General features: G+C 43.1%; 1 protein-coding gene across 1 annotated transcript; it reads left to right on the plus strand.

The window, feature by feature from the left end:
- The first annotated feature begins 415 nt into the window (after positions 1 to 415).
- Positions 416 to 20164, plus strand: LOC106583960 (sentrin-specific protease 5). Its single transcript, XM_014168675.2, is given in 11 exon segments — positions 416 to 547; positions 9922 to 10788; positions 10790 to 11098; positions 11181 to 11286; positions 11426 to 11573; positions 11733 to 11780; positions 11928 to 12005; positions 16470 to 16607; positions 18091 to 18174; positions 18259 to 18309; positions 18417 to 20164. Coding segments are annotated over 10 exon segments (1629 nt in total). The 5' UTR covers positions 416 to 547; positions 9922 to 10232; the 3' UTR covers positions 18528 to 20164.
- The last annotated feature ends 328 nt before the right edge of the window (positions 20165 to 20492 follow it).

Below are 20492 nucleotides of genomic sequence, written 5' to 3' on the forward strand. Positions count from 1 at the left end.
TTTCTGGGACCAATCAGATGGTCTAGAATGGAAATTGTTGGGAGATAGATCCAGACTCATTGTGGAGAAGAAAATATTGTCTGTGGGCGTAGTGTAGTGTTTGGCCAGAACAAGGAGTTTGGGTAGCCAGGCAACATCTTTCTATCTGTGCCACTATAGCAACTGTGACAGTATAGGCAGCGCTATTGAGGCTATCTCCATCTTTAAGTAGTCATTTTTATTTTTCACAATTTGTTGATCCCTTCTGATGACCCAGTTGTACATGACTCCAACCGGGTCACCAGGAGGGATCAGCCAATGCAGTTGGAAGTCCCACCCAGTTGACTACATTAGAATGGTGGACGCTCTCACTTGTGCTTCACATACTAAAACGAAATTTTGGCCACTGGAGACCTCTATAATTCTCTATGGTATAGTGTTTGCGCTTAAATGTGACGCAATCAGTAAGCGACCGCAAACTCATGAGACCGATTGTTTGACAAGTGATTTGTTTGATATCGTTGTAGTAGCGGCGCAACTTCTTTCACTATTGCAGAAATGTGGTAACGTATGTGCTTTTATGTGTTTCTATTCGCGAGTTATCGTTACTGGAAGAACGAGTTAAAGTAGTGTATCTGTGCAGACCGATCGCTTTTTCAGCCATGGAAATAACAGGAATAACCATTTGTGTTGGTAACTAGTCAGCTTGCAATGCCAGCAAGCTTGTTCGCAACATTCACACACGACGACAAACAGTAGAGAAATAGCCTTGCCTTATCCAACACGCAAAAGTAGTTCCAGGTTATATTGTATACATGGCTGAGCGCCGAAGACGTGGATGTCGATTATGGCACCGCTCTGATTCAGAGGGGTTGGGTTAAATGCGGAATACACATTTCAGTTGAATGCATACAGTTGTACAGCTGACTAGGTATTCCCCCCCTCTCTTTCCCTTCCCATACTAGCTAGGTAACTGGGGCTGCAGGTAGCCTTGCGGTTAAGAACGTTGGGTAACCGAAAGGTCGCTGGTTCCAATTCCCAAGCCGACTATGTCCCTAATATGTCCTAAAGCAAGGCACTTAACCCTAATTGCCCCTGTAGTAGCTCCTGGATAAGACCGTCTGCAACAACAACAAAAAAGACGTGTGAAACTAGAAACAAAATAGTTTGCCAGTTTATAGTCCCATAAACCGGAAATGAGGTACCTCTGGTTGTCATTCATATGGGGAAACGGTTTTGGGATGAAGGCCGAAAATAAGGTCTGACGTTTAGGTTAACACAGGCTTAGGAGATCGTATACGTTTTGTTCTATGAGAAGTCAGTTAACATGATAGTGAATTATGAAGCCATGTGTGTTTTGTGTTTTTTTTATTTATTACATGCATGCTTAACAAATCAAAGTGACGTTAGCTGATTGCTTGATCTCTTGGAACAAAACGTATATGATCTCCTAAACCTGTGTTTACATACCTTATTTTCAGCGTTTATCCAATAACCCCCCCCCAAAAAAAAATAATAATAATATATTACCCATGAAAATCTTTGTCCAACGACCATGACGGAGTTAGTGCCTACAAAAAGACGCCATTATTATTGCTCTCTATATACCCCATGTCCCGGACTCAAGGTGCATATAAGTATGCCCCCAATCCACACCCACAGTGCGATTTCAACTTTTTTCTTGGTCAAATTAACTGTTGTCTTTTGTTGAATTTATAACAACTCTCCAACCTTGTTTAGCATTACTTTGTCCAAATATGGCATGACTCCACTATTTGTAGCCGTTTGCATCACTTTTAAATGGCGGGGCTTTTTATTTTGAAAGCCAACAGCAAATTCCACTTGTGGCTAATCCTTATTGTGGGTAACTTCACATAGGTGGTAACTTGCTTGCAAGCTAACGTCCAACAGCAACTGAACTTGTCAGTGAGATGTTTTATTTCTTAGACATAACCATTATTAACTGTAATACATGTTACTTTAGGAAAGGATTAGCCCTATAAATAGTATGCCAATAATATTAATTATAAACATTTATATTTGGATATTGTCTTTATTTACGTAATGATAGAGGGTAAATGTCAGAATCGTAAATATAAATGTCACATCAGTATCCTAGTTGTAGTGGAAGCAAAGAAAGGATTACCTCAGACCTAACATGACGACCAAAATGGCTCCGCACGTGCGCTTGTTGAGTTTGTCTATCCCACCTGACATGATCAGGACAAGCAGGTTGAAATATCAAAACGAACTCTGAACCAACTATATTCATTTGGGGACCGCTTGAAACATTTATCTAGCCAGCTAGCAATTTGTCCTGGGATATAAACATTGACCTGTTATTTTACTTGAAATGTACTGTCTCTTTTTGCTGGATCTTTGTAAAATATCGACCAATTTTTAGTCACATAAAATTGTGTGTTCTCTACTCCGACAATGAGTCCACAGATAAAGGGGAAACCTATCTAGTTTCTAGTAATCTCTAGTTCAGTTGTCTTCTGTGGATTTATATGGTGGAGGCTGGTGGGGGGAGCTACAGGACAGGTTCATTGTAATGGCTGGGATGGAATTAATGGAATGCTATCAAACACATGGAAACCACATTTTTGACTCTGTTCTGTGTATTTCATTGCAGGAGCTGAGACCAATGTAGCTGCCTGAATAGCCCTGCATCCTCCCCCTACCTTCCAACCTCCACCTCTCTCCCTGATTCTGTCTCTCCTTTCATAAAACCAAACAAAACCATAGACATGGATTATTAACTACTGCATGTGTGTCATGGATAAAGAATTTTAATTTGATTTATTTCACCTTTATTTAACCAGGTAGGCAAGTTGAGAACAAATTCTCATTTACAATTGCGACCTGGCCAAGATAAAGCAAAGCAGTTCGACAACATACAACACAGTTACACATGGAGTAAAACAAACATACAGTCAATAATACAGTAGAAAAATAAGTCTATCTACAATGTGAGCAAATGAGGTGAGATAAGGGAGGTAAAGGCAAAAAAGGCCATGGTGGCAAAGTAAATACAATATAGCAAGTAAAACACTGGAATGGTAGATTTGTAGTGGAAGAAAGTGCAAAGTAGAAATAGAAATAATGGGGTGCAAAGGAGCTAAATAAATAAATACGGTAGGGGAAGCGGTAGTTGTTTGGGCTAAATTATAGATGGGCTATGTACAGGTGCAGTGATCTGTGAGCTGCTCTGACAGTTGGTGCTTAAAGCTAGTGAGGGAGATAAGTGTTTCCAGTTTCAGAGATTTTTGTAGTTCGTTCCAGTCATTGGCAGCAGAGAACTGGAAGGAGAGACGGCCAAAGGAGGAATTGGCTTTGGGGGTGACTAGAGATATACCTGCTGGAGCGCGTGCTACAGGTGGGTGCTGCTACGGTGACCAGTGAGCTGAGATAAGGGGGGACTTTACCTAGCAGGGTCTTGTAGATGACCTGGAGCCAGTGGGTTTGGCGACGATTATGAAGCGAAGGCCAGCCAACGAGAGCGTACAGGTCGCAGTGGTGGGTAGTATATGGGGCTTTGGTGACAAAATGGATGGCACTGTGATAGACTGCATCCAGTTTATTGAGTAGGGTATTGGAGGCTATTTTGTAAATTACATCGCCAAAGTCGAGGATCGGTAGGATGGTCAGTTTTACGAGGGTATGTTTGGCAGCATGAGTGAAGGATGCTTTGTTGCGAAATAGGAAGCCAATTCTAGATTTAACTTTGGATTGGAGATGTTTGCTTTGAGTCTGGAAAGAGAGCTTACAGTCTAACCAGACACCTAGGTATTTGTAGTTGTCCACATATTCTGTGAAGTCAGAACCGTCCAGAGTAGTGATGCTGGACGGGCGGGCAGGTGCGGGCAGCGATCGGTTGAAGAGCATGCATTTAGTTTTACTTGTATTTAAGAGCAGTTGGAGGCCTCAGAAGGAGAGTTGTATGGCATTGAAGCTCGTCTGGAGGGTTGTTAACAGTGTCCAAAGAAGGGCCAGAAGTATACAGAATGGTGTCGTCTGCGTAGAGGTGGATCAGAGACTCACCAGCAGCAAGAGCGACATCATTGATGTATACAGAGAAAAGAGTTGGCCCAAGAGTTGAACCCTGTGGCACCCCCATAGAGACTACCAGAGGCCCGGACAACAGGCCATCCGACTTGACACATTGAACTCTATCAGAGAAGTAGTTGGTGAACCAGGAGAGGCAATCATTTGAGAAACCAAGGCTGTTGAGTCTGCCGATAAGAATGTGGTGATTGACAGAGTCGAAAGCCTTGGCCAGGTCAATGAATACGGCAGCACAGTATTGTTTCTTATCGATGGCGGTTACGATATCGTTTAGGACCTTGAGCGTGGCTGAGGTGCACCCATGACCAGCTCTGAAACCAGATTGCATAGCGGAGAAGGTGTGGTGGGATTCGAAATGGTCGGAAATTTGTTTGTTGACTTGGCTTTCGAAGACCTTAGAAAGGCAGGGTAGGATAGATAGGTCTGTAGCAGTTTGGGTCAAGAGTGTCCCCTCTTCAAAGGAGGGGGATGACAGCAGCTGCTTTCCAATCTTTTGCAATCTTTTTGGAACGACACGAGAGGTTGAGCAGGCTAGTAATAGGGGTTGCAACAATTTCGGCAGATAATCTTAGAAAGGGTCCAGATTGTCTAGACCGGGTGATTTTTAGGGGTCCAGATTTTGCAGCTCTTTCAGAACATCAGCTGACTGGATTTGGGAGAAGGAGAAATGGGGAAGGGTTTGGCGACTAGCTGTGGGGGGGTGCAGTGCTGTTGACCGCGGTAGGGGTAGCCAGGTGGAAAGCATGGCCAGCCATAGAAAAATGCTTATTGAAATTCTCAATTATAGTGGATTTATCGGAGGTGACAGTTTCCTATCTTCAGTGCAGTGGGCAGCTGGGAGGAGGTGTTCTTATTATTCATGGACTTTACAGTATCCCAGAACTTTTTTGAATTTGTGTTGCAGGAAGCAATTTCTGCTTGAAAAAGCTCGCCTTGGCTTTTCTAACTTCTCTGAAAAGTTGCATATCATGGGGGCTGTTCGACGCTAATGCAGAACGCCACAGGATGTTTTTGTGTTGGTTAAGGGCACTCAGGTCTGGAATGAGAAACATGGATTCGATTTACATTCTTCTCGTCGTCCATGCTTTGGTTTTGTATATATATTTTTTTCCCCTGCAGACAGGAAATTCGAGACATATACAGGATGCTACCCTTCACAGCATAACCTTCACTCCAGATCAACAATCCAAACCTACAACCTAATTTTGGACAAAATGACCTGGAAGGAGTAATGCTACCCTCCAACCTGGAACTGAGACCGACCAGATACAACTTCAGTTAGCACTGATGTGTGAAGTGTTAAAGCCTTTGAGCCCAACAAATGGCAGGCTACCCCACCCAAATTCAGAGGCCTCGAAGCCCCCTCCTGCAGTTCAGAGACCATCTATTGGCATTTTCTACAAGAGATCTGCCTCAAGAAAAAAGCTTCTTCCAAGTGGGTGTGACACCTACTTCCGTTGCCTGCTGCACTGCTGCTTGGATTCCACCTGGCAATCTGTTCACCGTCTGCCCTGGTTGTCTTCCCCTGGTACAGGTACCCCCCCCCACCCCCCTGAGCTTTCGCTCGCCTCCAGCACACAGGCACTGTTGGGGCGAGTGACTCTGACCTTAAAATGGCTAGCCCCAATTCGTTTTTTTTTTCTTGTGCATTTTGCTATTTGTCTCGACTCCTGCATGCTTTGTTGACTGAACTCTTGTTTACCCAACTGTGGGTCAGACTGTTTGTTCCCACACTCGGGACTCTGACTCTCTATTGGTTACACGGACTCTTGGCCTCCCATCCTATTCTAACCACCTCTCGCCGGCTTTGTATTCATGTTACCGGATGAAATTGCTGTGTAATATGATCTTGTCGCCAACTGATGCACATTCAAATGTAATAAATCATCACTGCAGAGCTCTCCCTGTCCTATGCCGTTGATTGATTGTATTACTGTTGATGATATCTGGAAATGTGCATGTACACCCTGGCCCATCTACTTGTTGTTAGCCCTAATTCTGACTTGTGCTCTGATATGTTTCACTGATTTCTGTTCTTGTAAAAGCCTGGGTTTTCTGCACATTAACTCTAGAAGCTTATTACCTAAAATGGATCAATTGAAAGTGTGGGTTCACAGCTCCAATCCAGGTTTTTGGTCATTACTGAGACGTGGTTAAGAGCGTTTTGAATACCGATGTTAACCTTTCTGGTTATAACCTTTTTCGGCAAGACAGATCTTCCAAAGTTGGAGTGGCAATCTTTACCAAGGATCACCTTCAGTGCTCGGTTGTTTCCACCAAATCTGTCCCCAAACAATTTGATTTGCTTGTTTTTAAGCGTTAAACTTTCAAATACCTCTGACTGTTGCTGGTTGCTATCATCCTCCATCAGCACCGACCTGTACCCTACCTGCCCTAAGCGCTCTCCTGGTCCCTTACACTAAGTCTGAATTTGTCCTGCTAGGTGACCTAAACTGGGACATGCTTAAACCACCTGACCAAGTCCTCTGTAATGACCGTAGTGATCACTGTTTTACAGCCTGTGTTCCTAATGGCTGCTCAGTGAAACGACCTGTCCTGATTTGTCATACACTTGCTAAAAAAACATTAATGAGCGAGCCTTCCTTCATGACCTGGCCTCTTTAAATTGGTATAGAATCAGCTTGATCCCCTCTGTCGACGATGCTTGGTTTTTATTTTTTGATAATTTTATTGATATAATTTGTGATATTAACAAACACGCCCCCATAAAGAGAAATTAGCATTTAAAAACAGTTTCAGCCCTTGGTATGACTGTGATCTTGCAGAGTTACTCCACCTCAAGAATTGCATTTGGCGACATGCTCAACACGCATACTCAGGCTGACAGGCTCTTGTTCAGGCAAATGAGAAATAAGTGCACTCAGGCTATCCGGAAGGCCAAAGTTAGTTACTTTAAGGAGCATTTCTCTCTGTGGGTCTAACCCCAAAAAGTACTGGAAAAATGGTTAGACCTGGATCCTAACTGTTATAGGCCTATTTCTTATCAAAAGTGTTGGAAAAACTTGACAATAATCGACTGGCTTTCTTGATGTCTATAGTATTCTTTCTGGTTTCGGCTCAGGTTATGGATGTGTCACTGCAACCTTAAAGGGCCTCAATGATGTCACCATTGCCCTTGATTCTAAGCAATGTTGTGCTGCTATTTTTATTGACTTGGCCAAAGCTTTTGATACGGTAGACCATTCCAAACTTGTGGGCCAGCTAAGGAGTATTGTTGTCTCTGAGTGGTCTTTTGATATGATTTGCTAACTACCTCAAAGACTGCAGTGTATAAAGTCAGAACATCTCTCAGCCACTGCCTGTCACCAAGGGTGTACCCCAAGGCTTGATTCTAGGCCCCACGTTCTTCTCAATTTACATCAACAACATAGCTCAGGCAGTAGGAAGTTCTCTCATCCATTTTATATGCAGATGATATTCTTATACTCAGCTGGTCCCTCCCTGGATTTTGTGTGAAATGCTCTACAACAAAGCTTTCTTAGTGTCCAACAAGATTTCTCTCCCCTTAACCTTGTTCTCAACACCTCCAAAACAAAGGTCATGTGGTTTGGTAAGAAGAATGCCCCTCTCCCCACAGGTGTGATTATTACCTCCTGAGGGTTTGGAGCTTGAGGGAGTGACCTCATACAAGTACTTGGGAGTATGGTTAGATGGTACACTGTCCTTCTCTCAGCACATGCTGAAGCTGCAGGCTTAAGTTAAATCTAGACTTGGTTTCCTCTATTGTAATCGCTCCGCTTTCATCCCACCTGCCAAACTAACCCTGATTCAGATGACCATCTTTCCCATGCTAGATTACGGGGATGTAATTTATAGATCGGCAGGTAAGGGTGCTCTCGAGCGGCTAGATGTTCTTTACCATTCGGCCATCATATTTTGCACCAATGCTCCTTCTAGGACACATCACTGCACTCGTATACTCTTCTGGTCATCTCTGTATACCTGTCGATGATTATTTATAAAACCGTCTTAGGCCTCACTCCCTCCTCCCTCCTATCTGCGATATCTACTGCAGCCCTCATCCTCCACATGCAACACCCGTTCTGCCAGTCACATTCTGATAAATGTCCCCAAAGCACAGACATCCCTGGGTCGCTCATCTTTTTAGTTCGCTGTATCAAAACTGTCCTGTTTGTTATCTCAATCTCTTCATTCAAAGACTCCATCACGGACATTCTTACTGACCGTTGTGGCTGCTTTGCGTAATGTATTGTCTCTACCTTCTTGCCATTTGTGCTGTTTGTACCATGTGTTGTGCTGCTACCGTGTTCTGCTGCTACCATGCTATGTTGTCTTAGGTCTCTCTTCGTGTTGTCTCTTGTTGTGATGTTTGGTCCTTTTTTTTAAATTTAATTTTAATCCCAGCCCCCGTCCCCGCAGGAGGCCTTTTGGTAGGCCGTCATTGTAAATAAGAATTTGTTCTTAATTCACTTGCCTAGTTAAAGAAATTCCATTCCAGCTGTTACAATGAGCCCGTCCTCCTATAGCTCTTCCTACCAGCCTCCACTACTGGTTGGCAACCAACTTTAAGGTGCATTACTGCAACTAACTGGACTGGAGTCTGGACCTCATCTTTCAATCACCCACATGGGTATATGCTCCTAAAAAACAATGATGAGATGGTGAGGCAGGACTTGCAGCGCGTCAAGTGTCTAAAATAGAACAAAATACAGCCCAAGTTATATTTTAGTGGCTGGATATAGACGCTCGCTTGAAATGATTGAATAACATGTATGTGTACATTTTATTTTGCAATGCGTCCGGTGTGGTCAGCATGTAACTAGTGCCTATTGAAGTATCTTTTTTCCTGGGGTACTTTTGTTTAGAAGAGCCCTGACGCTCATTCTGAACGTGAACATGCATCACTTGCGGTACGGTTTTGGAAACGAGTTCCTTTTCATATTAGCAAGAAATAATTTTCAGAACATAATGTTAAAGCTGTAATATGTGACTTTTGGGCGACCCGACCAAATTCAACTAAGTGTGTGTATAGATCTGTCATTGAAAACAAGTCCTAAGAAGCAGTAGATCTGTTCCATGTGCGCTATTTCTATGCTTCCCATTAAGTCAATTTAAAAAAAAAAATGTTTGCATCTTACTTTTTAGGTTTCGAACACCAGCTGAAAATACAATATTTTTGGTTATGGAAAAGATTTCACATGATGGAGAGTCATTGAACACTAAACTTGCTTGTTTGGTCACAAACTAAAATTACACGATCTATTAGATTTTTAGCAACCAAGAAATGGTGGAGCGATTTCTGCATTGCATCTTTTTAAATTACTACACACCTTTTTTAGTGTTACTGTTCCCACTAGGCCATATCTCCATGTTACAGTGGGTGTTTACGGAAGACTGAGGCGGCACCTGTGCCAACTAGCTACGTAGTATGCTCAACACTTGTGTAACGGGAGAAGGCCGTTACACAAAACACACTGTCGGCTGCAGCGCAGCTGTGATAAAGCCTGTTAAAACAGTGTACAGAGGGTGTATATTTTCCATTTGTGAAATTATTTTGATGTGAAGGGCTTTATGCTTCTAACTGTTTTTCAATTGAGAATCGATTCATGTTTAGATGTAGTTTTTGGCTGCCAGAGCCAGTCTACCTCTGAAAATAACCTAACTGTAGGCTCCTACACTCCTTAAGAGTACATTCTTGAGCTAGGAAAATATTAGATGGCTGTGATGGGGCAACATTTGACAACACAGGTCATACCACTATCTTCTAATTTGCCTAGCTATCTATCTACACAGTACTGTTGTCATCAAATTGCACAGAGTAGTACGTTCATTTCACACACTAATTGTTAATTTTACACATTTAGCCTAACACGGCTCTTTACTTGAATGCAGCTTCTTCCTTGGCTCCTAAGAAGATTTGTCCGAGCAGGTTGTGAGAAGACCACCCATGGAACTGAACCCTTGTTTGTACGGTGTATGTTCACAAACACGCCAATCCGGAGTACTGCTTAGGGAAGCATAGGAGGAGCAGCAAGGCATAGTCCCTGAGAATCTACATTCTCCACCATCTGAGAGACTGGTGTGACTCATCTAGAGTCCATCCACTGGGGAGCTCCATGGTTCAGGGCCCCTGAAGGGCTGGGACCAGCACTGAGGGCCGGAGGCAGCCGTGGCGAGATGGGGTAGGGGCTGAGGACAGAGCCATGGTTCATAACGGCTCAGCCCCCCACACGCCGCCGGCACAGGTGGGCACCAATGGCCGCTCTTCTGAGAGGAAGAGGACACCGAAGGCATGTGACTGCTGTGGGCCCAACTCTAAGCTCCATGATGGGAAGGCCCCACATGGGAAGAATCCGGGTGGCAAGTCCCGACAACGCAGGGCCCAGCCGGGGAAAGGCAAGGGCCAGGCACTGGGGGAGACCCTGACGAGAAAGGGTGGTCGCCCATCTTATAAGAAGACCCTGATGACAGAGGAGCAGGTAACAGCCATCCGAGAGGAGCTGGAGAAAGACTCTGCTGTGGAGCAGGTAACAAACTCTTTGGCTTCACCTGTAACTTCTGACCCATACAGTTTGTTAACGTACACTGTGGTTCAACCGGTAACGACATCAGTGGTTGAGCATTTTGCTGATTCAATAATAGAGCAGGAGAGAGCCTGTGAAGGGGCTGTGTGTGTGGGGGAGAAGGCCCCTGGTTCTGGTTCAGTCAAACAGCTGGTTATAGACCCTAAGATGGAGGTCATTAAAGCAGCCCTCGCCCCAGGCTGGTGACCCAGCTGTCTTCCTTTCCAACGGTACATCAGCTGTCCCCGAAGAGGAACCAACAGACTGTAGCGCCCCTATGGAGGTGGAACCATCAGCCATAGCCTGTGTTTCCCCAGGCATTATTCTGTGCAGCATCCTCCACCCATTTGCCATGTGGGACCACCAAGATTACTGCAAGATAGGAGTGTGGGCTCCAAGACCTGAGCAGGGAAGTGCCACAAACCCAGCACAGCAGTCCCAGCCATCACCACAACAACCCAAACCAGAAGAGGGCATCCATGATGGAATCAGAGACCTCATTCATGGTACTAGACTTTTATTGTAACTATGATTTTAAAATTTCACTGGATATGACCTTTTTACTTAAGTTGCCTGTCTCTCCCTCAGAGTTCCTGGAGCTCTTCTATGTGACGTACGGGAGTTTCATCCCCCTCAGTGAGACTGATGTCTTGGAGCACCTGAAGAACAAGTGTAACGTGGACTTCAATGACAAGTATGAATCATGAGACACCCCACAAACCAGTTTTACTTTCACCACTGATTTCCATTGTTATGCTGACTGCATCTGTTCTTTTGTCTACTTGTTATTCTATTTAACCCTTGGTTTGACCTGTCTCATCCCTCTGTACCAGGAAGCTAAACATCCATTTAGAAGTTGTGAAGTACAAAGCAGGTCTAGCCTCCATCCCTATGAACTGCTTTAAAGTGGACTACAACAAGCACACTCTGACCCTGGAGGACCTGTCCACACTGGACGATCAAAACTGGGTCAACGACCAGGTAGCTATGGCCCATAGAAAACTGTGCTTGCTGCTTATAAACCTGATTCACTGTTTTATCTAACCTGAAATTCAAAAACTTTAGTGCAGGCCCTATGTTCCACCAAGAATAACGAGGATTAAGTAAACATTTTCATGTTTCTATGTCTTGTGTGTCTAGGTGATAAACATGTATGGCGAATTGATCATGGAGGCTACAGAGCACAAGGTGGGAGTACATTCATTCAAGTGCATTCATTTTGGATCCTTGATCAGAATGTTCAACAAAGGGTTATTGGTAAAAGGGAGTTGTTAGGATGGCGGTCTTATGTTGGGTTTCCAAGGTTACTGAATTTTCTTCTGTTTTCTCCTGCAGGTTCATTTCTTCAACAGCTTTTTTCACAGGCAGCTGGTGGCCAAAGGCTATGAAGGGGTTAAGAGATGGACCAAAAAGGTAAGCTGATGGTAGGTCAGATCATAAGCTCTGTAGTGCTGAGTGATTAACCAAAATGATGTTTTGTTTTTGTGGTTATTAAACAGCTAATTGACTGATGTCAGATCAATTACTTGAATTTCATTTAGTTTTTAGTTGTGAGCCCAATGCGCCATTTCTCTAGAGAAATTAAATTATTAACGAGAAATCAAGTCAAGAACTGATGGACTCTGGGCTGAAGCAAGTCTTTTAGTTTTATTAAGCAAATATTCAACATAGTTCATTGCAGAAACGTGGAAGTTAACAAAAATATAAATGCAACAATTTCAAAGGTTTTACTGCGTTACAGAAGATCAGTCAATTGAAAAACTCGAATCTATGGATTTCACGTGACTGGGAATACAGATATGCATCTGTTGGTCACGGATGCCTTAAAAAAAAAAAAAAGAAAAGAAATGGGCCTCAGGATCTTGTCAGTGTTTTTGTGCGTTCAAATTGCCATTGATAAAATACAGTTGTGTTTGTAGCTTATGCCTGCCCATACCATACCGCCACCATGGGGCACTCCGTTCACAATGTTGACATCAGAAAATCACTCGCCTACATGACGCCATACACGTGGTCTGCGGTTGTGAAGCCGGTTGGACGTACTGCCAAATTCTCTAAAATGACGTTGGTAGGCTTATGGTAGAGAAATTAATATTCAATTCTTTGCCAACGGCTCTTGTGGACATTCCTGCAGTCAGCATGCCGATTGCATGCTCCCTACAAAACATATGACATCTGTGGCATTGTGACAACTGCACATGTTAGTGGCCTTTTTATTGTTCCAGCACAAAGTGCACCTGTGTAATGACCATGCTGTTTAATCAGCTTCTTTATAGGTGGATGGATTATCTTGGCAAAGGAGAAATGCTCACTAACATGGATGTAAACAAATTTGTGCATAATTGGAGAGATAAGCTTTTGTGCGTTTGGAACATTTCTGCTATCTTTTTTATTTCAGCTCATGAAACATGGGACCAACACTTTACATGTTGTGTTAATTTTTGTTCAGTGTACAGTCGTGGCCAAAAGTATTGAATGACACACACATTCATTTCCACAAAGTTTGCTGCTTCAGTGTCTTGAGATATTTTTGTCAGATGTCACTATGGAATACTGAAGTATAATTACGAGCATTTCATAAGTGTCAGGCTTTTATTAACAATTACAGGAAGTTGATGCAAAGAGTCAATATTTGCAGTGTTGACCCTTCTTTTTCAAGACCTCTGCAATCCGCCCTGGCATGCTGTCAATTAACTTATGGGCCACATCCTGACTGATGGCAGCCCATTCTTGCATAATCAATGCTTGGAGTTTGTCAGAATTTGTGGGTTTTTGTTTGTCCACTGGCCTCTTGAGGATTGACCACAAGTTCTCAATGGGATTAAGGTTTCCTGGCCATGGACCCAAAATATTGATATTTTGTTCCCCGAGCCACTTAGTTATCACTTTTGCCTTATGGCAAGGTGCTCCATCATGCTGGAAAAGGCATTGTTCGTCACAACTGTTCCTGGATGGTTGGGAGAAGTTGCTCACGGAGGATGTGTTGGTACTATTCTTTATTCATGGCTGTGTTCTTAGGCAAAATTGTGAGTGAGTCCACTCCCTTGGCTGAGAAGCAACCCCACACATGAATGGCCTCAGGATGCTTTACTGTTGGCATGACACAGGACTGATGGTAGCGCTCACCTTGTCGTCTTCGGACAAGCTTTTTTCCGGATGCCCCAAACAATCGGAAAGGGGATACATCAGAGAAAATGACTTTACCCCAGTCCTCAGCAGTCCAATCCCTGTACCTTTTGCAGAATATCAGTCTGTCCCTGATGTTTTTCCTGGAGAGAAGTGGCTTCTTTGCTGCCCTTCTTGACACCAGGCCATCCTTCAAAAGTCTTTGCCAGCAAGCTCTGTACTGGTGGCTCCCTGTTCCTGCAGCTGAATCAACTTTAGGAGGGACTTTGCAATTACTTGCAATTCATCTGATCACTCTTCATAACATTCTGGAGTATATGCAAATTGCCGTCATACAAACTGAGGCAGCAGACTTTGTGAAAATGAATGTCATTCTTACATTTTGGCCATGACTGTACAATGACCATAATCCGTGGCGCCTGTTTCTAGCTCGGACAGAGATCGGTATACTGTAGACTAATTAACTGACAACGTCACAAACGGTGCACACACTTCTGTGTGTTGTGATTCTGGATGGCCAGATATCTAGCAACAATGACAAGAAGCTGCCATGTGGGGTATCATAGTTGGCTCGTTTTATCTTGTTCTTGATACCATGTCTTGTTTTGAGGCGTTTTCTATGGCACAACTTTGCTCACTAGCTAACCAACATCTGTTACGGATTATTTGAGACAACAAGTGTGCAAATGTTTGTTTTCAATAAAATTGGTGACTAAATCTAGTTTACATGTTGTCAACCATCTAAGCCAACCAAGTCTGTTTTGCCCCATAGTTGCACACGCTCCAGTTTTGTTGCTAAACAACCAACCCATCTATGTAATGATGCAATGCTCATTTCGCCACCCTAACAATGGGAGCCATTGCCCCAAAGGTGGGAAGGCAGGCGACAAGCTTAGGTCCAAAATAAGCCCATAGAAACGCATTGGCCTTATTTTGGCCCGAGCAAAGCGAGAAGTTTTACCTCTTCCTCTCTGGAGAGAGACACTTTTTTTAATTTTTTTTAATTTAAAAATGTACGCCTGCTGCGTTTGGTTAGATGCAGACTGTGAGAGGAATGTATGCATTCGAAGAAGACAGCTCTGCAGCATACTTAGGCAGGCTAGACTAGCCAAATAGAATGACTAAAGTCAGTACAGTACGGGGAGCACAGAGAACATTAGCTGGTCTGGCTGGCTGCTACTGCCTGAGCAGAGATGACTTTACGGAATGAGAAATCATTTACTCAAATAAAAACGAATATACACAACTGAAATATTGTATTTCATATTATACAACGAGTGGTTTGGAATTCCCGTTGTTAGCCTCTCCTGCCCATGACAGAGACGACACACGGCCACGTTCATATAAAGTGGCATTGTTTGTCGTTACCTAGCAACACACTACTACTTTTACAACCACTAGTCTTAACACCTGTAACTCGTCATGGATGATTTTTAAAGTTACTTTTTGATTTGTTTTATCCACTAAAGTTTAATGAATGGTTCCAACGAGAAGAGCAAGTGGACCAGCAACCTGAGCCTAGCATTAACAGACATGCAGAAATCAGTAATGTTAGCGCTGCTACTATAAAGGACACCGAAAAGGAGTGAAATGAAGAACCATAGCTACATCACTGCCCAGTTGGTTTGTATTGAAGTGCTTTCTGGAATGGCTGTCAAAAGCCATGATAAAATGTCATAACGCATGGCCTCTCGTATTATTGCTTAAGTAATTTCCCATGTTTCTATTGATACCTAACGGACACTAGAATATTTAATGTTTTGGCAATTGAATGTTTACTATTTTTGGCTTTGGAATTTCCATTAAAAAGCTCATTTATTTTTATGTAATTATTTCATAATGCATTTAATTTTTAAATAATTATCGAAACTGAAAACCGTGATAAAAAAATACATATCTGGAACTGACTTCAAAAAGCATTAAAGCTCTGAATAAAGTTAGACTAGTGATTGTGTTTTGATCTGAGCCCTATACTTCAAGTCAGGTTTGAGGAGTTAAAGGTAACTTTGTTCAACTCGGGATAACCGGTACCACGATGGCAACCAGTTCTTCAGAACAACTAACCCTGCCCCAGAGCAGGTAATTCAGGGCTAACTCCATTGATTTTTGAATGAAGTGTCTGACACAAGTTAAAGACCAATGAAATCCGATTCCGTCATCATCCCCTTTGAGGAAGATGACGGATTTGAAATATTTTAGGAATCAAATGGTTTTAAAAACCTATCACATTGTACATTTAGTAACGACCGAATGCATTTGAAACTTCATACAAAAGTTTTAGTACTGTGCATGTCAATACTGTAGTTTATAAACCAGGATCGCTACTGTACACTTATTTTATTATTATTATCTTCTGCATTTAACCCAACCCCGCAATCAGATAAGCACACCAAAGACTGAAATGCCGATAAATAAAATGAAGATGACACTTCTATTTCACATGAGTCTGCTGAATTAGCAATAACTTTTCTTTCATTTTGATTTCATCACAAATGAAAATGTGACACTGACTTGCCCATGAATTTGTTTCAGCATTGTCGCAATGAAGAGTGACTAGCCACACACGACATGCACGCACAGTTACAAGCCTGCTAGAATTGGCGGCAGGCGGAGGAGCAATATCCACGGTCCTAGTATGGACGAAGCCTGAACTAGAATATGACGCAAACTGAAACTGGCTAGCTTTTAGGAAACCTGAGTAGATCTTGCTTGCGTCGTAGTATACCACTCGGGTCTCTCTCCGTTTGGCAGGTGGATCTGTTTTCCAAGAGTCTGCTGCTGATTCCTATCCACCTGGAGATCCACTGGTCCCTGATCACAGTAGACATGGCCAACCACCACATCCACTACTATGACTCACAGGGCATCGTCTTCAAATACACCATAGAGGTATGCTCACACACACTTTACAGTCCTCTGCTGCTCTAAAACTCTTGCTTCTCTGAATTTCATCCTAGACTTGAGGAACATTGATTTGATAAGCATGGCAAATATTAACATTGGTCTACGTAGGCCCGCTGATTGCTTTTTTTTGGTGGGGGGAGGACTCAGTTGGGGGCTCAACTTACTTTTGAGTACAATTTACAAATTTGGTTGTGCATCAATGTCAATCAATTAGCCCATGACAGCAAATTTGTTTGGGGGGGATTGGTAAGTTAGTCTAGTGGCCAGTGATATAAACTTGTGGTAAGTATGGATGAGTTACAACCAGGGTGGGGCCCATTGATCATCAGTTATCAAACTCAGCAAAAAAAGAAACGTCCCTTTTTCAGGACCCTGTCTTTCAAAGATAATTCGTGAACATCCAAATAACTTCACAGATCTTCATTGTAAAGGGTTTAAACACTGTTTCCCAAGCTTGTTCAATGAACCATAAACAATTATTGAACATGCACCTGTGGAACGGTCGTTAAGACACTAACAGCTTACAGGCAATTAAGGTCACAGTTATGGAAACTTAAGACACTAAAGAGGCCTTTCTACTGACTCTGAAAAACACCAAAAGAAAGACGACCAGGGTCCCTGCTCATCTGTGTGATTGTGCCTTAGGCATTCTGCAAGGAGGCATGAGGACTGCAAATGTGGCCAGGGCCATAAATTGCAATGTCCATACTGTGAGACGCCTAAGACAGGGAGACGGGACGGACAGCTGATTGTCCTCGCAGTGGCAAACATCCAAACATCACACCTGCGGAACAGATACAGGATGACAACAACCACTGCCCGAGTTACACCAGGAACGCACAATCCCTCCATCAGTGCTCAGACTGTCCACAATAGGCTGAAAGCGGCTGGACTGAGGGCTTGTAGGCCTGTTGTAAGGCAGGTCCTCACCAGACATTGCCTGTGGGCACTAACCCACCGTTGTTGGACCAGACAGGACTGGCTAAAAGTGCTCTTCACTGAGGAGTTGCGGTTTTGTCTCACCAGGGGTGATGGTCGGATTCACGTTTATCATCGAAGGAATGAGCGTTACAGGCCTGTACTCTGGAGCGGGATCGATTTGGAGGAGGAGGGTCCGTCATGGTCTGGGGCGGTGTGTCACAGCATCATCGGACTGAGCTTGTCATTGCCTACAATCTGAACGATGTGCGTTACAGGGAAGACATCCTCCTTCATGTGTAAAACATTTGTAAAATTGCAGGAAATTAAAACATATGTTTTTCTCTTAGCTGCTAAAATGTTTTGCTCAGAGGGGGGGCTGTATTGCTGTGGGTACAGACCCAGCAGCCACTGCGGCCTCATGAGGTCCCTTTTTTTTTTTTTGGCCCCCATCAGTTGCTCATCCCTAGTCTACCTAGTCCACATTTTGGGAACCCTGAAGGAGTCCATGTGTAACTCAACCTTTTTTTTCATCTTATCGGCCCGACAGAACATCATGAGATACATCCTGGCCGAGGCAAAGGAGAAGAAACAAGCTTCCTATCAGAATGGCTGGAAGATGATTATAAACAAGGTATTGTTTCAGATGGCACTGTGACTGTTCTCTCACAATTTCCAATTGGCTCTGTTTTGACTACTCTCTGGTTCTCACCCTCAGGGTATTCCTCAACAGAAGAACGACAGTGACTGTGGCGTCTTCGTATTGGAGGTGAGTGAGGAATTTCCCTCCATACTGCAAATTCCCCACACACACTGCTATGGTGAGCCTTTTTATTTATTTATTTTTTAAAATTTTTATCTCTGCTTCTCTCACAGTACTGCAAGTGCCTGGCTTTAAAAGAACCGCTGCAGTTCACACAGGACGACATGCCCAAAGTTCGCAAGAGGATTTACAAAGAGCTCTGTGACTGTAAACTGAGTGACTGACTACAGCTGAGGAAGTACACCTGCCTTTTCAGTGAACCATGGGTTAACAACTGTTTGACTTATTGTACAAGGGCCATTAACACTTTAAAAAAAACTACTGGAGCCAAGGAGAAACTGAAGGAAATGCCGTGGAGACATGACATTTGACTGGTGACAGTCTTTTCTCTCCTTTAGAGGGCCAGCAGTGCATATTCTGCAATAATATATATAATTTTTTTGCACCGTTTTTAAAATCTTTAACGGGAGGGAAGGGACCTGAGTTTGAATTCCTTTGGGAGTTGACGTCCACGAAGTTTCCATTGTTGACTGACTGACCTGGGTCTGGCGCTAACGCTGCTGCTATAAGGTTTCAGATGCCAGTAACGGACCTATATGTGCTGATAACGTTTCCAAACTTCAGTTCTTGAAATGTAAACAGCAGATTATATGGGACATTAGGTGACATTTGAAGGTTCTTGTTTTATATCATGTAATCTCCGCCTGACTAGTGCGGTACAGAACAAGAAGACTCAAAGGCTAGCTTTTAATTGAATGTACTGTTTTATTACTACTTAATCTCAAACTGCTCTCTTGGGCTAGATTGAATCTGTATCACGGAAGATCCGCATTTGAAAAATTAAAGGTAATTTACAATTGAGCTGACATGCAGCATTTACAAGAAATGCAGTCTCTGCGAACGCGGGAACATTGCCTTGAAATGTAAATCGAGCTATAACGCGGATCTTTCCCGCTAGGGATTGAATCCAGCTCTTAGTTCTTGCGAAACTCCTTCGCATCAAACAGCAGTTGAGACGACGTGCTTAGATTCAATGTGGAAGATCCGAACTATAGGGAGACTGAAATTTAAAAAAAGGCAATCTTTCTGCATTCGGTAAACGTTGCATATGTTGGCTTAATTAGAAATTACATTTACATTGTGCCATTACATGGATCTTTCAGGAGTTAAATGGGAGATATTTAGTTACAATTGGCCATGCTACTCCACTAAAAATGGCTTCATAAACACCGCTCTTTCTGCTTCTGTCAAATACTGTACACCTTATTGTTTTTGAACAGCATATCCTGACATGGCGTACTGAGGAAGAAGTAATGCTACTGCTTTAGCTTTTTTTTGGGGGGGGGGGCGGGGCCCAATCTATGGTTCTCATTGGTGGAGCACCAAGCACTTGAGCTGACTCAATTGGTGTCAGTTACCCATCTGAGGGAGCTGGTCCACAGACTGGGTGTAGTTGGGGAAACGCTGCTGTAGAACATGCTGAATGAATCCCATCTATACTGTCTCGTCCATTTCATTCAAGCACACTAGGTACCATTAGAGATCATGTTCACAGCATTCTCTGTACTACTGTTAAATCTGTTTAATCTTCGTTGAGAGAGACTTTCTGGTTTTTATTTGATATTGTTCTTGATTTAAGCTGCTGTGGTATAACCTAAAATATTGTATTGCAACTTCTTGAAGTAATACAGGGCTATACTTACAAATAGATACCCAGAGGGGTTAAATTGGGATTCTCTAGATGTGAGAACTGTCCTCAATTTTATGTTAATGGAAGTTCCCAATGTATGCATCTCATCCTAAACAGTGGCACAGTTTCCTTTCTAAGTTGACCCCTGAATACATTCATACAAACACATGATGTAGCTTGTATGACTCAGGCATTCATTTTCTCTACTTTGGTTTTAATTCATGTTTGAGAGATTACTCTGGGTTTTTGCATCAGGAGGATGCAACAACCCAGAGGCCCAGCCACACCGAATAGAGGGGTATCCTACGACACAAGCTAGATCTACTCAGGGTTTTAAGGCTAACCAGCTTCTGTTAGCTTCACATTCCAGGTCTGGCTTTTTCTGTACTAGGGCGGTGGATATTGCTTGTCCGCCTGCCGCTAACTCTAGCAGGCTTCTAACTGCGCGGGCTAGTCGAATGCCGATCTCTTCATTGAGACACTGAAACATCAATCCATG

The sequence above is a fragment of the Salmo salar genome, chromosome ssa23 (assembly GCF_905237065.1).
Source record: "Salmo salar chromosome ssa23, Ssal_v3.1, whole genome shotgun sequence".
NCBI lineage: Eukaryota > Metazoa > Chordata > Actinopteri > Salmoniformes > Salmonidae > Salmo > Salmo salar.